The sequence below is a fragment of the Mastigoproctus giganteus genome, chromosome 6 (assembly GCF_048544385.1).
Source record: "Mastigoproctus giganteus isolate SK-2022 chromosome 6, ASM4854438v1, whole genome shotgun sequence".
In the NCBI taxonomy this organism is placed as follows: Eukaryota; Metazoa; Arthropoda; class Arachnida; order Uropygi; family Thelyphonidae; genus Mastigoproctus; species Mastigoproctus giganteus.
The window spans coordinates 36,045,603-36,063,724 of NC_143580.1; the positions used below are offsets into that span (position 1 = coordinate 36,045,603).

Consider the following 18,122-nt stretch of genomic DNA (forward strand, 5'->3'; position numbering starts at 1 on the left):
TTTATTTAAGCTTTTATTTATTTTTTTTGAAAATGTAAAATAAATAAAATCATTTTATGATCTACAATGAATTATAAATATATTTAATCAAGCATCCTTTTATGACTATTCAGAGCAACTAGGCTCTATGACTAGATAGGAATTATTTTATAAAATTATGCATACATCAAAAATAAGTCATTACTCTTCAAGTACAAGTGTCTTTAACAGACTAATAGCAAGTGCATCATAAAGACCAACACTTTCTCACACTAGTGAATTTGCGATTGTCCATATTTCTTCACTTTTCATTTGCTGGAATGTATAACTAAGTAAACTTGTCTTTTTAATTAAGTTATTTTCTGCTCAGGCAGAAATTTAACTCAGTGGTGGTGTACTGGAAGCGTGCTTAAGCCTTTCAATCTCTTCCAAAATGCAAGATTTTTCATTCCGGAGCTTTTCCACTGTTGCTTTGGCAAGTTCATGCTCTTCTTGAAATATTTTTCTAAAATATATATATATAAAAATATATTTATGGTAACAATGAAATGCAAAAAAAACATTGACAATTACAATAAAATTTCTATGCTGTACTAAAGTTACATCTAACTCACATTTTATTAATATGCAATATTCCATAAGAATAATGCAAAAATATTTCAACTTCAAATTTGGCATTAAATTTTTACCCCACTCCATGACATATAAACAAAAAGATTACTTCTCCATTTAAAGTTTCATGCAGAAGCCTGTACTGTGCAAATCACTGTGTAACAATTAGTTTCAGGGTGGCAACATTTCAACAGTAAGCATGGTGTTTTGTGGTACGCTAAATTTGTCTCTATGTGCAGCCCAAATTTAGTTACATGCATCAATATATCTGGTGGTAAACGTAATAATCAACTTAGAAGCTAGAAGTGTCAAGAAACTTTTTTTTTTTAATGAAAACACCAAGCATGAAAGGTATTAGAACCTATAGCACTTAGTGTATGGGTTGACAAAAGATACTTGTACACATTAGACTTAAATTTCTGTAGGTTATAATTTTCAGGAAATACATGAGAAGGAAGGTTGTTCCACAAAACTGAAGGGATAAACGAGAAAGAGGAAAAGTTGGTTCTGTGAGTTTGGAATTGGATGGTGAATGGATGCCAACTGGTTGTGGTATGGTTTGGAAGACAGTGGAGGGATTACTGATGCCAATTCAGAAAAACAGTGCCTACAGAATTATTTATAGAAAAGGAAAGCAGCAGAAACTGAAAGAAAAGCCTGCCCAGTCTGTTTGAGACAGACTGAGCAGACTTTGTAAGGTAATTAGTTAACCTGACTGCCCTCTTAAATGTAGTCCAGAAGCTTGAGAAAGGTTTGGGGGCACCAACCCACACACGGGAACAATATTCTATGGTACAGTGGATTTGAGATTTGTAGAGTGAGCAGTTTAGAAGAAAAGTAATGCTGAGAGTGAAAAGAAAACTCAGTTTTTTTTGGATGAAGGGGAAGCAATTTTTGTGATGTACTTATGCCAAGAGGGAGATTAGAAGTTAGGGTAATCCCTAATAGAGATGAACTTGTCTAGAAATGTGGGTCATTGACGATAAGCAAAGGAGCAGTTTTTGTGAGAAATAAGACAGGACTGAGTTTTAGAGGGATTAAAGTTAACTAAATTTTCTTTGCTCCATTGAAGAATTACCTGGAGATCAGCATTTAAGAACTTAGTGGAGGTTATTTGAGAAGTTGAAGCTGTTTGTATGGGAAAGGTTTCACAAGGAAGGTGAAATGTACTGTGCTATCATCAGCAAACTACAGATAGGATTTACAGTTAGTGTGAGGTCATGCCAGAGAAAGAACAGAACTATTGCCTGCAAAGAGCAGTCAGAGAGAAAACTGGTGCTTAATTCCAATGGGGCGCTGAGTGTAATTGCAAGTGGATGCAGTGAAATTCAAGCTCCAAGAAATATAAGTTTTTTTTTTTGCCGTTTTATTTACTTGATTGTCATATTATATTGTACTTTATAAGTAGCTTTACAGACCTAGTTACACTTGTTATTTTGATTTTAGGTAGAGATTTTGTAGGTTACTACTTAATATATGTAAAACCATTGTTTCGTTCGAATCTTGCTGCCATTATTATAGTACAGAGTGAGTAGTAGGTTGTTGTTGTTATTTGGTTTTTAGGAGCATTAGCAACTAAGGCCATATTGCTCTGGGGATATGTGGTGTCATTTCCTGACCTTTCCGCATCCTCCGTATTTGGTAGTCACAGGCTCGAACCCCGGTCTTATCAGGAAGCATGTACTACACACTGCTGCTCCTGCCCATCTGGCTACGGAGGCGCCTAGTGAGTAGTAAGGAATTCAAAATTTTAATTGTGGTAAGTAGGTAGCTAACGTAAAATTAGATAGCGTAGTATGCATCACTGCATTTAGAAATCTATTAGATAGTGTACTATTGATAATTGATTAATCTTATTAATTTTCATTGTATTCAAATCAGATATCATGCCCCAAACTAGAGCAGCAAAGCAACGAGCACAAAGTAGGAGTGCTGTGGCTCTGGGAAGAACCAAGGGTTCTCCAATGCATCACAGCCTCAAAAAATGTGCCGCTTGTGAAATGTTTGTGGATCATTCTGGAACAAGATATGATCTAACCAAGGAGGATGTCTTTGGTGTGCTAGGTGCAGAGTGTGTCAAGAAATTAGGCGGCAACTTAGCATTCAGATGGGCACCTATGAGAGTTTGAAGAGTCAGGTAGATGCCCTCAAAGGTATTAAAGTGGGGGACCCACTTTAATACCTTTGAGGGCATCTACCTGACTCTTCAAACTCAATGCCAGAGCTCCCTCTTGTGCATTAGGCTACACAGTGGCAATCTCCAAGGCAAAATGCACTGGTTCCTCAGGAGATAGTTATTATCAGCGACTCCATTGTCAGGGAGACTGGCAATATATTGTGTAAAAAGGATAGGTGGAAGAGGACTGGGGTATGTCTGCCAGGGGCAAAAGTTGATGACATTACAGAGCAGATATCTTTTAGAGCACAAAGGGTGATATTGTTGTACACGTTGGCCTGACATTGAGAGTAGGAAATCGGAGACTTACTTAACAAGTATAGGTCAATGTTGAAAAAAAGTCATGAGTTAGGGTTAAATTTGATAGTGTCTGAAATTCTATTCAAACATGATAGGAGGAAGTACATGATGAAAGCCTTATCAATCAATTCAGCCCTGGAGAGATTTTGCAAGGCTCATGGGGTAGAATTTTTTTTATGCGTGGTCTTGTGCTTGTTAACAGGAGAGACTGCTTCTACGAGGATGGGATACACTTAAATAGAAGGGGTGCAAGAATATTTACTGATGCTATTGAGGCAGTGAATTGTGAGTCAGAAAACTGCTAGCTTGGGGAGATTCACAGACTAAAAGATTAACAGTAGCCTCAAGCAGAGGTGCAAGTAATTCTTACACTGCTTCTATTAGATTGGAGGGCAAGGTGCTGGGATTTCCAGCGACTGGAGGGAGTCATCACAGAACAAATAAATACATGGGCTGGGTTAGGGTAACTAAGAACAAGAACAGGTGCATGTATACTTGCATGTACCCCAATGCTAGGAATATAGTAAATAAATCTGATGAATTTATAGTGCTGGTCAAATTCTGCACTGCTTATATCACAGATATAAGCAGTGCAGAATTGGAATTTGGGGAGTACAATGGGTACAGAAAGGATTGGAAAGGAGGAGGGGTTATGCTGTTAGTTAAGAAACACATAAAATCTAAGGAAGTGCATCCAATTGAAATAGATGGTCAGTGCAATGTTGAATCAGTTTGGTGTGATGCAAGCACTGGGAAAGAAAAAAATGGGAGTAGGCGTGTGTTATATGCCTAATGATTCTGATGCGTACAATGAACAACTTTACACAGAAATAGAGTGGACCAGTAAATCATATTGTCTAATAATGGGGGATTTTAACTTCCCAGATATTGACTGGAACTTGTGGATTGGTCACTCGCACACTAGCAAGACTTTCCTGGATTTATTGGATGATTGTTTTCTACAGCAACACAACTACAGTATAGGCAATCAGAGAGAGTAATACTCTTGATCTGGTTATCAGCAGTGATTATTTGTGTATTAAGAATTTGCAGATAAAGGAACCACTGTGCGGCAGTGATCAGTGTACTGATGTTGGATTTACTTCAAAATGTAACTACCATCAAAGGGAAGGGCTTTTGCTTTCGTAAAGGTGACTACAGAGTCACAGTTTTTAAATTCTATACAGTGGGATCAACTGATGGTGTTAAAAACAAATAATTCTAAATAGGACCCATTCAAGGAAGTAATTGTGGAATCTACTAGGCTTTTCATACCAATTAAGAAATACTGTTCAAGGTTTACGCCTAAATGGATGTCAGATGAACTAATGAGACTCGTGCAGAGAATCAAAATGCATGGGATACATTTTTCAGGCGACACAGATGCCTATAATATATATAAGCTAATCTGTAATCAAGTTACAAAGGAAGTTAGGCAAGCGAAGGCAGATTACAAGAAATTTGGCAGAGGATGCTAAGAAAAACAGCAAGGACTTCTTTAGTTATATAAACTCTAGAAGGAAGAGGATGTATCAGATTAGTCCACTTGATATCAATGGTTCGACTGTTGATGATCCTGCTCAGACAACTGATAAACTGAATGAATACTTTGCATCTACATTCACACATGAGGAGTTATTAAGGGAGGAAAATGCCAGAAGTTTATGAAACAGTAACAGGGTGCTTAATGATTTTGTAATAACTGAGAGAAAAGTGGAGGAGAAATTGTTGAAGTTAAACATAAGAAAGGCAGCTGAGGTGGATGGGATCTATCCAGTTATATTAAAGGAGGTGGCAAAGGAAGTAAGCAAACCCTTAGCCATAATTATGACTAAGTTTTATTTGTTTCCCTTAACAAACCCACAGCATGGGTTTATTAAGGCAAAGTCTTGTTTGACAAGCTTGATTGGATACTATGATGTAGTTACAAAGGATGCAAAAAATAATTTTGATATCATATACTTGGATTTCAGGAGAGCTTTTGACACTGTTGTACATGGAAGACTGCTGTAAAAATTGGAGCAGTATGGTATTAAGTTTCTGCAATGGATAAAAGGGTAGTTAAGTGGGAGAAGACAGAGTGGTAATCAATGGATGCTGCTATTCGTGGATTAATGTTATTAGTGAAGTCCCATAGGGTTCGGTGTTGGAGTCCACTGTTGTTTTGTATATTTATCAATAATATTGTCGAAGGTATGTCCAGCTTAATGTCGAAGTTTTCAGATGATACAAAGATTGGCAGGGTTGTTAATGGCAGCGTGCTACTGCAACAGGATCTAGAAAATTTGGGCAGATGGGCTGAGAAGTGGCAACTGAAGTTTAACATTGAAAAATGCAAAATACTGCATATGGGCAGAAGTTACCCCAGAGAAACATGCCAACTGTGTGGTACTACATTTAGGGTGGTAGAAAATGAAAAAGACCTGGGAGTAATTGTGCAGTCAGATATAAAATTTTCTGAGCAGTGCAGACAGGCTGCCAGAGCAGGGCAATAATATACAGGAATTCTGCTAGTAGGGAAAAGGTGATTATCCCTTTGTATAAGGCAATGGTCAGGCCATACCTTGAGTACTGTGTACAGGTCTCGAGGCCTCATTTTAGAAAGGATGTAGAGTTGCTTAGGTGAGTACAGAGAAGGGCAACTAGATTGGTGAGGAGAACGATAGGGTGGTCTTACCAAGAAGTGCTTAAGTTCTGCAAATTGCAGCATCTGGAGACTTAGGCACCTGTGATGTGTATAAGGCCTTGAACGGGGTTGAGCAGGCTCAATTCTGATGGGATTCTTCTTCTTGCTCAGATTACAAATCTTGAAGGGGCATAAATTAAAATCGAGGAATGACAGTTATAGAATGTATGTGCGAAAATTTGCCTTTAGCCAGCAAGTAGTTGATTGCTGGAATAAACTTCCATCTCTCATGGAAGTTGATAGCTTAAATAAATTCAAGGAGGAACTAGATAAATGTTTAGAGGAATGGATGTGTGAAAACTTTTTTTTTTTTTTTTGGCTGATGTTATGTGAACTTGCTTTCTTGCAACTCATGCCTCTACTACTACTATAAATTAAAGAAATAATAACAAAATAATATAGTTAATACAAAATATAGAGGCGCCTCCGTAGCCAGGTGGGAAGGAGCAGCAGTGCGTAGCACACGCTTCTTGATTAGACCAGGGTTCGAGCCCGTCACCACCACCAAATACGGAGGATGCGGAAAGGTCAGGGAATGACCACCGCATTTCCCGGAGCAATATGGCCTTAGTTGCTAATGCTCCTAAAAACCAAAATAACAAACAAACAAAATATAGTTAATCATATAGAGAAAATGGGACAAATCAGGTGGCTAAGCTGTCAATATATTGTGCTTATCTGTGTTTGGATTTTAACATTTATTTTTACAGTTCATGCTTTGTTAGATTTAACGTACAAAAAACGGGGGGGGGGGGAATCTCAAAATTGGCATCTCCATGTTTCTAGAGTGTTGGTTTTTGGAAGTTACACCATATTATATAAATGACAGCCACCTTTTTTTGCATTTCAGTTGTGTCTGACGAAGAAGAGAATCTTTATTGCAACAATAATATGATCTCATTGATTAAAAATATGATGGGGAGAAACTTATTAAACTTACAAAACAATCCTCCTTTGTTCTATAGGTAATTCTACACCCCAAGCATCAGTTTCTGAGTATAGTGTTAATCCTTGTAGTTCTTCACTGATTTTTTGAATTTCTACTTCTTTCTCCTCCACTGCAAAGTGAATACAGATATAAATTATGACATTATTGAATAAAAATCAAAATGCATCATAATACTACCAGAAGTTTCTTAATAAGCCCTTTATTATAAATTGCAATTTATTTACATAAACATTTAAACAGTTTCATGTATTAGAAATGAAATGTTATTTATGACCTAAATTATGGAGTGTATAAAACTTTTACCACCCTATATATAATGGGAACTTTTTTTCCTCACAGGCACTGGTGATTTAATTTATTTGAAATATATATAATTTATTTAATTTAAACTGAAGTGTCTTTTGCTAAACAGCAATTCTCATCCCTCTATGAAATGTTTATAAGGCTCATAAAATTTAAAATTTCTGCATAATTGAAAAATAAAGGAAGCATCTTATAACTTCCCAAAGTTCTTAGGATCTTTGAAGCTTCTACTGTGCATTCTGCTTCAATTGTATCTGTCATCTCTTAACTCCCTCCTTAAATCAATACCCTTTGAATTCTCATAATTCTATAGCATGACATTCAGCATGCTTTTACCAATCTTTCTGATGGTTACTGTAAAGGTCCTGATGGAGTTTCACTTATTTTCTGAAATTTTGCCTTCTGCCTCTTGCTTTTGTGATTTTACATATTTTTAACAGTTGTGTTTTTCCAATTATTATCCTAGTTACTTCAAAGAAGCCAATATAATTCCTACTCACACAAATTATTCAACAAAAACTATAGGCCAGAGACCCCCAAAAGTGTGGGGAGTGCCCCCTTGGGGAGTTTGCATGAAGCACCTTTTTTTAAACAAAATATGGATTGTATTGAATTAATGTTAATTAAATATTGAAGTAAATATTAATTTATAAAAGTATGTATACTCAAAGCTAAATTTTATGTTAAATCTGTTTATTTGCACACATATTCTGAAATGGGGCACATGAAATACAGGCAGTTCTCACTTTACGAGTTTTTTTTTTATCAAGTATCAACAAAATCGAAAATATGAACATTAATTGCAAAAAATGAATGTTAAACATTCATAAATACAGCATTTCAAACCACACGCGTAGCTATACAATACAGTGTACCCCGCTTTATGATTTTAATCAGTTCCAGAGATGCCATCATATCGTGAAAATATCATAATGTGAACCCAATAACACATTTTTTTGGTAGTTCGTTCCCAAACCTTGGAAGTTGAAAATTTTGCTATATAACTAAGCTATTTATCTCTCTAAAAGGTCATTTTATAATGTAAATTGTATTAGTTACCAATTCAAATGCACTACACTTACACTGTTAGCATATTTGTTATAAGAATCAATTTTGAATATCTTTGTGATATTTTTCAAAAGCACATTTCTAGAGGTCATGACCATAAAACAATAAAAACAAATTGCACTTTCCGATTTATTGGGCTTTTCTGTTAGCGCAGTCAATTATAAATGGGTAATAAGCTCGATCTTATTGCATTTGCAATAATCCCGATAACTGGAATTGTGCGGGCTTTTACATTATTATGGTGAAATGTTTTACCTTTACTGAAATCTTCAATCATATAAAAAACAAATTTTCAGAATCTTCTCTTTATTCCTTTTAAGCTTCATAAACTTGTTACTCCGTGCAAATCGTGTTAGTTAGTTGCAATTTGTGCGTGTCCTTAAAAAAATGCATATGCATATCGTGAAATTTATAAAGAAAAGAGAAGATTATCTTGGAAACAAATGCCTCTTGAAACATTTCTGAAGACTACGACTCCTTGTGCAACAAACAAACGAGTGCCGAGCCAATAATGAGTGATCAACGAGTGTGCAATTAGTCGACGATGATGAAGAATAAATATTCTTTAACATTTGTAAGTCATACATAATTTCTTTATTATTATAATTGGCTTGATTTTACAAGCTATGTTTTTATTTCTTAGAATAAATCAGTCATTGTTTAAGAATAAACTAATTAGCTAACTAATTTCATTGTTGAGAAAGTAACCCCTGTTTTTAACATTGTCTATGGGAAATAAATTCCTGCTTTATGAGTGCTCGCTAGGAACAAATCAACTCGGAAATTCAGAAACTACCTGTATTTTAAAGGTATACAAGATATAGAAGTTTGGGAACCTCTGCTATGTAGGCCAATAAATCTTTTGAACTTGTTGGTCAGTTTTGTATTATTTGTTATACGATGCAAATCTGCATTGAACAGGTTCCGCTCTTCAAACAACAGTTCTTGCCCTCACAGAAAATGAGCATGGATGATGTGTTAAACAAGGTCACACCTCCCTTCAGTAAAATCATAATAACATTCATACTACATTAGAAAACAGTGACTTAAAATGCATTATTATAATTCATGGAAAGTCTGCTATTTTCATTTTCTGTTAACTGGTTTCTCTTAAGACTTGTATTAAGCAACAAATTAAGTAAACACAGAAAAGTTAAAAATATTTTCATATATTCTAGTGGAATTATATGTACATTAACTAAATTTTATCATTTTTAAGAGTTGTTCAATGTTAAAATGAACTTTTTTTTAACAAAGAATCATATAAACATAATGATCATACTATCACTCCTTTTCAAGGAATTTTCCATATGTAGTGATATATTTATTAAGTTTTCATCATAATAACTGTTTTGTTTCCTTGAAGAAAAGAGGACTAATGATATGCCTAAAGACCATCTTTGCAAACAACACCCACATGTTAGAAGAATTTATTTATTTTTTTAATGGGGGACCTCAATAACCATGAACTTTTCATTGCGTTTCGGCAAACATGACGAAACGTAAATTTATGTTACCAAGATGGTAATTATTTTGAGTATCTTCTTTTGACTGTTGTTGTTGTTGTAGGAATTTTAGGAGCATCAGCAACAAAGACCATATTGCTCCTTGTATATATATTGTCTGTAAATTTCATGTGTTCAGGGGTCAATTTTCTATTTGGTGGAAGAAAAACCATGCTACCCTTGTCTGAGACCAACTAACTCAGCTACATTGTGAAAAAAGCCTACAAAAATTTCTCCCATCACCAATGGGACTCGAACTCGGGTCTTTTCCACATGGTGTCTTTTGACTGTGATATTATATACTGTTATGGAAACTACCAGCAGATGAGTGGCAGTTAATCTATTTTCTATTATTTATTTGTTATGCATTTTAATATCACAGTGTAACCTCATACATCTGGCAACATTGTGATTTAGCTCTCGCCAGATTTTTGAAACCCAATGTCGTACAGAATTGCTGGTGATAAAGTGTGCAGATTACAAACTACTGTAGAAAGATTATATACTGTTTAATAAAGCATGAAGCAACAGTGAAATTAACAGCTTATTACTCACTACAGAAAAGTTTTGCAAACATTAAAATAAAGTTAAAAGCCTTAATTAAAAATAAAACAAACAAATCAGCATGATGAATGTACTGCTGGGGAGCAACCTAATCATGACTCAATTACTGTCATTCCAACAATGTCACATAAACTTGAAAAAACAAGCAATTTTTTTTCTTTTGTTTTCCAACTTAAAGCTTTGAATGCTATGATCTGGAAAGTGTCCCAAGGTAAACTATATGCCGGTCCTACAAATGAGAAATACACAAACAACAAACTTTGTTGTTTGTGTAGTTCTCAATTTTTCTGGTATTTCTCATTTTTCTGGTAGCACAATTCTAAGCTTTAAGTTTAATGAGAGTATACAACATGGAGTTTGATTATCAACAAAACATTCACATCACAGCTTGAGTTTGACATTAAAAACTCTAGTAAAGTCAACCATGGTAGCATTTGTTGCTTGAACTGGAAATTATTAACAACCAGAATACTAATATTTGGCAAGAGAAACAAGATTAAATACAGTATTTGTCAAACATTTATTATACACATGCAAACATACAATAATTCTCATTGCTTCTCCTTGGAATCCACAATTAATTACAGATGTGCTTGAACCTGTAATCTGCAACAAACACCTTAACATTTTTTGAAAGCTTAACAAGCACAGTGCTTTCAGCTTAATTTAAAAAAGAAAGTTTATCAACTGGAATGTCTTTATTCTACACCCCAGCCCACTACACCCCAAACAAACATGTTATTTGCCTTTGGAGTACTACTCTGAATTTTTGCAGGAGCAGTACAAGTGCACTAGACTGACTGCCATCCAAAAAATTAACAGTTTCACTGATATTAGCATTAGTAGAGGCATTTGATGCAAGAAAGCAAGCTTATGCAGCATCAGCCAAAACAAAAAAAAAAAATAATAAATAAATAAATAACAAATAACCACTTCCACTTCACCCCTCTGTTCGTTCGAAATACCTGTCCAGCTGAGCCTTAAACTTATTTAGGTTATCAACTTCCACGACAAGGGATGGAAGTCTGTTCCACCAACGAACCACCCGCTGGCTAAAGGCAAATTTCCGCACGTCTATCCTACATCTGTCTTTCCTCAATTTGAATTTATGCCCTCTCAGGTGATTATTCTGAGCAAGAGGAAGAATCCCATCAGCATTGAGCATGCTCAAACCATTCAAGGCTTTATACACCTCTGTCAGATCACCTTGCTGGTGCCTAGTCTCCAGACACTAATTTGCAAAACTTAAGCGTTTCTTCGTAAGAGCACCCCTTTTTTTTTTTTTTTTTTGATTTGGTAGTTGTTGGCGCATCGGCTGCTGTGGCCATATTGCACCTCCCAAGGTTTTTGCAGTACTTTGATCCAAGCCCGAGGCGGGAATCGAACCCGCGACCTTTGGGTTGCCGGGCAGGTACTTTACCCACTCGGCTAGCCCGGTTGGCAGCACCCCTTTGTTCCATTCACTAATCTTTTGCCCTTCTCTGTACTCGTTCCAGCAGCTCTACATCCTTCTTGAAATGAGGCCTCCAGGCCTGTATACAGTACTCTAGGTGTGGTCTGACCATTGCCTTATACAAGGGAATAATCACCTCCTTATCCCTGCTAGAAAAATTCCTATATATCATTGACAATACACCATGAGCTACTCTTGCAGCCCGTCTGCACTGCTCAGAGAACTTCATATCTGCCTGCACAACCACGCCCAGTTCCCTTTCATTCTCTACCACTGTCAGTGTAGTACCACAGAGTTGATACGTTGCTCTGAGGTTGCTGTTTCCCATATGTAATACTTTACATTTGTCAATGTTAAACTTCATTTGCCACCTTTCAGCCCATCTGCTCAACTTTTCCAGATCCTGTTGCAGCAGCATAGTGTCAGTAGTGTCCTAGACAACCCTGCCAACCTTCGTATCGTCTGCAAACTTGGACATTAAGCTTGATATACCATCACCAATATCATTTATAAATACAGAAAACAATAATGGACCCAATACTGAACCCTGAGACACTCCACTAATAACATTAGTCCACGATGAGCAGTGTCCATTGATTACCACTCTTTGTCTTCTCCCCCTCAACCACCCCTTTATCCATAGCAGCAATTTGCCTCCAATGCCACACTGCTCCAATTTGTGCAGCAGTCTTCCATGTGCAACAGTATCAAAAGCCTTTCTAAGGTCCAAGTATATAATATCAAAGTTATTCCCTGCATCCAGTTCTTTTGTGACTGCATCATAGTATCCAATTAAATTGGTCAGGCAAGACTTCCCCTTAACAAAACCATGCTGTGTCCGAGCTATAACTGAAATCTTGTCTAGATGATCCTGCAGTGCTTCTTTAACCAGTGCCTCCATTAATTTTCCGGGAACAGAAGTTAAACTCACAGGTCTATAATTACTTGTCAGCCTTTGATCCTCCTTTGTGAATTGGGGTCACATTTGCACATCTCCAATCCATGGGTACCTCCCCTGAGTCCAAGGAAGCTCTCATAATTATGGCTAAGGGTTTGCTTACTTCCTTTGCTGCCTCCTTTAATATAACTGGATAGATCCCATCCACCCCATCTGCCTTTCTTGGGTTTATCTTCAACAATTTCTCCTCCACTTTACTCTCAGTTATTACAAGATTCTTTAGCTTACTACCAGAGTTGAATACACCTCTGGCATTCCCCTCACTGAATAACTCCTCATGTGTGAATGTCGATGCAAAATATTCATTTAGTTTCTTAGCTACCTGAGCAGGATCATCAACAGTTGACCCATCGATATCAAGTGGACCAATCTGATTCATCCCCTTCCTTCTAGAGTTTACATAAGTAAAGAACTCTTTGCTGTTTTTCTTTGCATCCCTGGCCAAAGATATCCCGTAATCTGCCTTCGCCTGCCTAACCTCCTTTGTAACTTGGTTACAGATCAACTTGTATCTATCATAGGCTTCTGTGTCACGTGTTAATTTGTATGTATCCCATGCATTTTTCTTCTCTGCCATATGTCTCATTAATTCATCTGACATCCATTTAGGCCTAAACCATGAACAATATTTCTTAGTTGGTATGTAAAGCCTAGTAGCTTCCAAGATAAGTTCTTTGAATGCTTCCCATTTTGAATTTGCTGTTGGTAACATCATCAGTTGGTCCCACTGTATAGAATTTAAATACTGTCTCAGTCCATCATAGTCACCTTTACGAAAGCAATAACCCTTCCCTTTACACCTAATGGTAGTTACCTCTTTGAGTAAATCCCACTTCAGCACACTGTGATCACTGCCACCTAGTGGTTCATTTATCTGCAGATTCTTAATGCATGAAGAATCACTACTGATAATCAAATCAAGAGTATTACTCCCCCTAGTTGCCTCCCAAACATTCTGATGTAGAAAACAATCATCCAATAAATCCACAAAAGCCTTGCTAGTGTGTGAGTGACCAGCCCCCAAATTCCAGTCAATATCTGGGAAATTAAAATCCCCCATTATAAGGCTCTCTGATTTACTGGCCCAATCTATTTCCCTGTACAGTTTCTTATTATACTCATCAGAGTCATTAGGCCTATAGCACACTCCTACTCTCAATTTTGATCTTCCATTGCTTATGTCACACCAAACTGACTCGACACTGCACTGTCCAGTGATGTCAACTGGCTTCACTTTCTTGGATTTTATGTGTTTCTTAACTAATAGCATAACCCCTCCTCCCTTCCTATCCTGTCTATCTTTTCTGTAGAAGTTGTACTCCCCAAATTCCAGTTCTGCATTCCTTATATCTGTGTGACACCACGTCTCTGAAATCCCAACAATATCTGCCTTTGATATTTTGAGCAATACCTCAAATTCATCAAATTTATTTACTAAACTCCTAGCATTGGTGTACACGCAAGTATACATGCACCTGTTCTTTTTCTTAGCTACCCCCTAACACAACCCATGTGTTTACTTGTACCCCAATGATTCCCAGCGGTCTCTGAAATATCCTGCATCTTATTTTCCAGGCTGCCGCTCATTCCAATAGAAGCAGTGCAAGAATCACTTTCACCTCTGCCAGTGGCTACTGTTAATGTATTAGTCCTTGTATCCCCCCAATCTAGCAGTTTTCCGACCCACCTAACACTGCCTCGATAGCATCAGCAAACATTCTTGCACCCTTTCTATTTAAGTGTATCCAATCCCCTCCTGTTAACAAGTACAGACCAGGCTGAAAAAAAAATTGTACCCCTTGAGGCTTGCACAATCGTTCCAGGGCCGAATTGATCGACAGGGCTCTCATCATATACTCTCTCCTATCGTGTCTGGGCAGAATTGCAGACAATTTCAAATTCAACCCTAATTCCTGGCTTTTTTTCAGCAGTGATCTGTACTTGTTAAGTAATTCCGCCTGTCTCCCACTCTTAATATCATTAGTGCCAACGTGTACAACTATATCACCTTTTGTGCCCTTAAAAGATGATATCCGCTCTACAACGTCATCAACCTTTGCCCCTGGCAGACATATCCTGGTTCTGTTCCACCTATCCTTTTTACAAAGCATGTTTCCCGTTTCCCTGACAATAGAGTCACCAACAACTACTAGTTCCTTTGGGACCAGCGCATTCTGTCTTGGGGGCTGCCGCTGTGAAAACAAGATATTAGAATACAAGTGCACTAGATTGACTGCCATCCAAACTAAATTAACAGTTTGACTGATATTAGAAAACACATATCACTTCAACTTTGCCAACTAAGAAATTTGTTGCATACACAAATGATATTTGTATTGATAAAGAAATTTCCCTCCCAAACATTGAATGAGAATGTCATTGTTTCAGAAAAAGATTTGAGTTGTCAAGCTACTTTAAGACAAACTATAAATGTTTTTTATTGAGGTCAGGAGTAAGACAGATGTGATATTCTTGCCAATGCTGGAAAAATGGGAAATGATAGTTGAAAAAGTCAATCAAGATGTCATCTCTCTCTCTCTCTCTCTCTCTCTCGGTGTTAAACTTTCTGGCTTAAAGTTTAACACCAATAATACCAACTTTTAAGGAAACAAAGTCTGCCTATATATAAAGTACATAGAATGATTGGAAGGAAAAGTAAGAAAACTCCAAAATGCCAGTAACAAGATGATACGTCTCCCTTCAGACTTAGTTATCACTGAATAAAATACACATAATGACAGGAAAAAATTCCAGAAGAGAAAACACCAAAGTGCCAGTAAGATGATATGCTCCTTTACTAGTTTAAGGCTGTCATGAGCTGAAATGATGAATTTAGAGAAGAATAAAATAGTCTGCCTAACAGTCTGCATCATATATAAGGGATGAATGGAAATACCTAGGAAAAAGTAGAAGGGGAAATTTGGCTGCCAATGCCCATCTCTTTGGGAGACAGCTGAAAGGCACTTAAGTGGGTGAAGAAAGAACTAGTATTTTGAAAACTCAACTCAAAGCTTGTGCATGTTAAGTAGCTATTATTACCTCTACACTACAACAACCTGTAAATAAATGCATTCTGCCCAGTACCCAAACAGTGAAACAGAACCAAAAAGGCACTGGCATAAATTTAAATACCCACAAACAGCACCTCCAGTACAAATAAAGTATATAATAATTCTATTTCAAACTTAAAATAATGAAGGCAGCCCTGTAATTACTAAAATATAAATTAACTAAAATATATTAAAATTTTAAAAAAGAAAAACCAAAAGAAATTTTAAAATGTGACAATAATAAAAAATAACGTGAAATGTTGCCAGGCAGCAAAGTGGATTAAAAGTAGGAACACTGCGAGCAAAATCACATGCTGACAATAAAAAATATTTGGATCAGAACAGATTAGAAAAGACTTAGGCCGGACCCAATGAAATTAAATAAACACTGCAAAGAATAAAGCTGAGACATAATATCATGCATAAAGGTTAACAGAACTGACAGTTTGAAGAAATTTGTACACTAAATTAAAAAAAAAAAAAAAAAAAGAATAAAACAGAAATGAAAGTCTGCCACATGTGAAATGGAAAATATAGGAATAACTAAGAAAATACCAGAAATGAAAACACTCAAAAGGTCAGTGAGACAATGTCTCTTTTAATAGTTCAAAGATATCACAACTGTAATATAAATCTATAGAAAAGACAAAATAGTAAATTTCTAGGGAAAAAGTAATGAGTAAAAAGTCCACAAAAGCAGTAAAGTTGCTTAAATTAGCCAAAAGTGTGGGAATAAACAAAGACTGATATATTCAGAGCATGACCATGTATTAACTGGAAAAACTGAATTAGAATGATCTGTTATCAGACATGGTGAAATCAAACAGAATATGGCTAAACTCCAAACACACTATACAGAGCATAAATTTATAGATAAACCCCAATAAAAGGCATTTATTCTTTATTCTCGTATGTTTCAAGCACTTATTCCCCACGCAGTTATTTTTAATGCTATTATTTGAACTTGCCATTCTTCTTCTTTGCCCTGCACTTGTGGCAATGCTTCCTGTTCTATTTTTTTGGGATTTTAACAATTTGTATGTTTTAACAATCTGTGTGTTTGTATGTTGGAAATTACATAGTCATTTTCTGTTTGATAACAATGTCCTTTCAGTTCTTGCGTTCAAGTTAGCTCATCATTGTGTTCTGCACATTTCAGTCTTTGCTGTTTCCCACATTTTTGGTTAGTTTTTTGGCAACTTTACTGCTTTACACACTTTCCCTAGAATTTCCTATTTTATCTTTTCCCTAAATTTATATTACAGCTGTGGTAACTTTATAATAGTAAAGGAGACATCATTTCCCTGGCCCTTTGAATTTTCACTTCTATTCTTTTGCTTTGTTTATTTAATTTCATTAGGTCTAACATAACTGTCTTTCTTAATCTATTCCAGCTTTCAAATTTTTGCTTTTTTTTTTTTAATATCAGTTTAGTCAATTTGTATTTTAGTAATTGCAGGGAACCTTTACTATTTGTAGTTTTAAATAAATTATTATATACTTTGCCCTCACTAGAGGTGCTGATTGTGGGTATTTATATTTCTGTCAGTACTTTTTTGGTTCCTTTTTTTTGTTTTTCCAACAGTTTTGAATAATGGTCAGGAATGTGTTTTCTTATAGGTCATAGCATAGGGGCAATAGCTGCTTAAATGAAGCATTGCTGAGTTGAGGTTATTGAAACATTACATTCTTCTTTCACTAATTGAAGTAATGGAGCACTGGCAGCTGAATTTCTCTTTCTACTTCTTACCTGAATTTCTCTTTCTACTTCTTACTTCTTATATTTTTTTATATGATGCATGACTTATTCCTCACTACATTGGGTGGACTTTATTAAAGTCCACCCAACATAGTGAGGAATAAATTCCTTTACTAAAGTTCATCCAACTTTATTGGGTGGACTTTAGTAAAGGAGCATGCCATCTCACTGACATTCTGGAGTTCTCACTTCTGAGATTTTTTCCAGTTATTCTAAGTATTCATTTTATGATAACTTTAAGCCTGAAAGAAGACATACTGTCTTATCACTAGCATTCTAGAGTTTTCCTTCCTTCTTCCAATCATGACGTGGCTGATTGGTCAGGAGCACGAGTGCAGTAGCACACGCTCTTTGAATGGGTGCTACCGCACTCAAAGGGACCGGGGTTCGAGCCCGTGACTGCTAAATATGATTAACAATTCGTATTGATTGATTTATTGTAAACTCTACTGACCTGGTGATCATGCTGGAGTATAAACAAGAACATTTTTTTTTATATATAGGTAATTTAATTTCATAAAAATTGGTATTACTGATGTCAAACTAAGTCAATAGAGAGAAAACATGCTATCTTGATTATCTTTTTTTTTTGTTAGAATAGTATCAGCAAGAACATCATATGTAATTTAGACAATTTGGTCTACTGATTATCACAAAATCAAATATATTTACTTTAGTCTTGCCAGATGCCATAGAACTACTAATATTGTTGTTAACCTTTTCTGGAGGATGTATGTGCACATATATTTTTCATGTTCAA

At 36.1% G+C, this 18,122-nt stretch overlaps 1 protein-coding gene across 1 annotated transcript in view; it reads right to left on the reverse strand.

Moving 5' to 3' along the window:
• Positions 1–227: 227 nt before the first annotated feature.
• The window catches only part of LOC150084162 (uncharacterized), a 72,030-nt gene continuing 54,135 nt past the window's right edge, over positions 228–18,122 (reverse strand). The window contains exons 8-9 of the mRNA XM_090376140.1: positions 6,694–6,811; positions 228–484 (exon numbers count right to left, since the gene is read on the reverse strand). Coding sequence (XP_090232266.1) covers positions 358–484; positions 6,694–6,811 — 245 coding nt within the window. The 3' untranslated portion in view covers positions 228–357. The remainder of the gene's footprint in view (positions 485–6,693; positions 6,812–18,122) is intronic.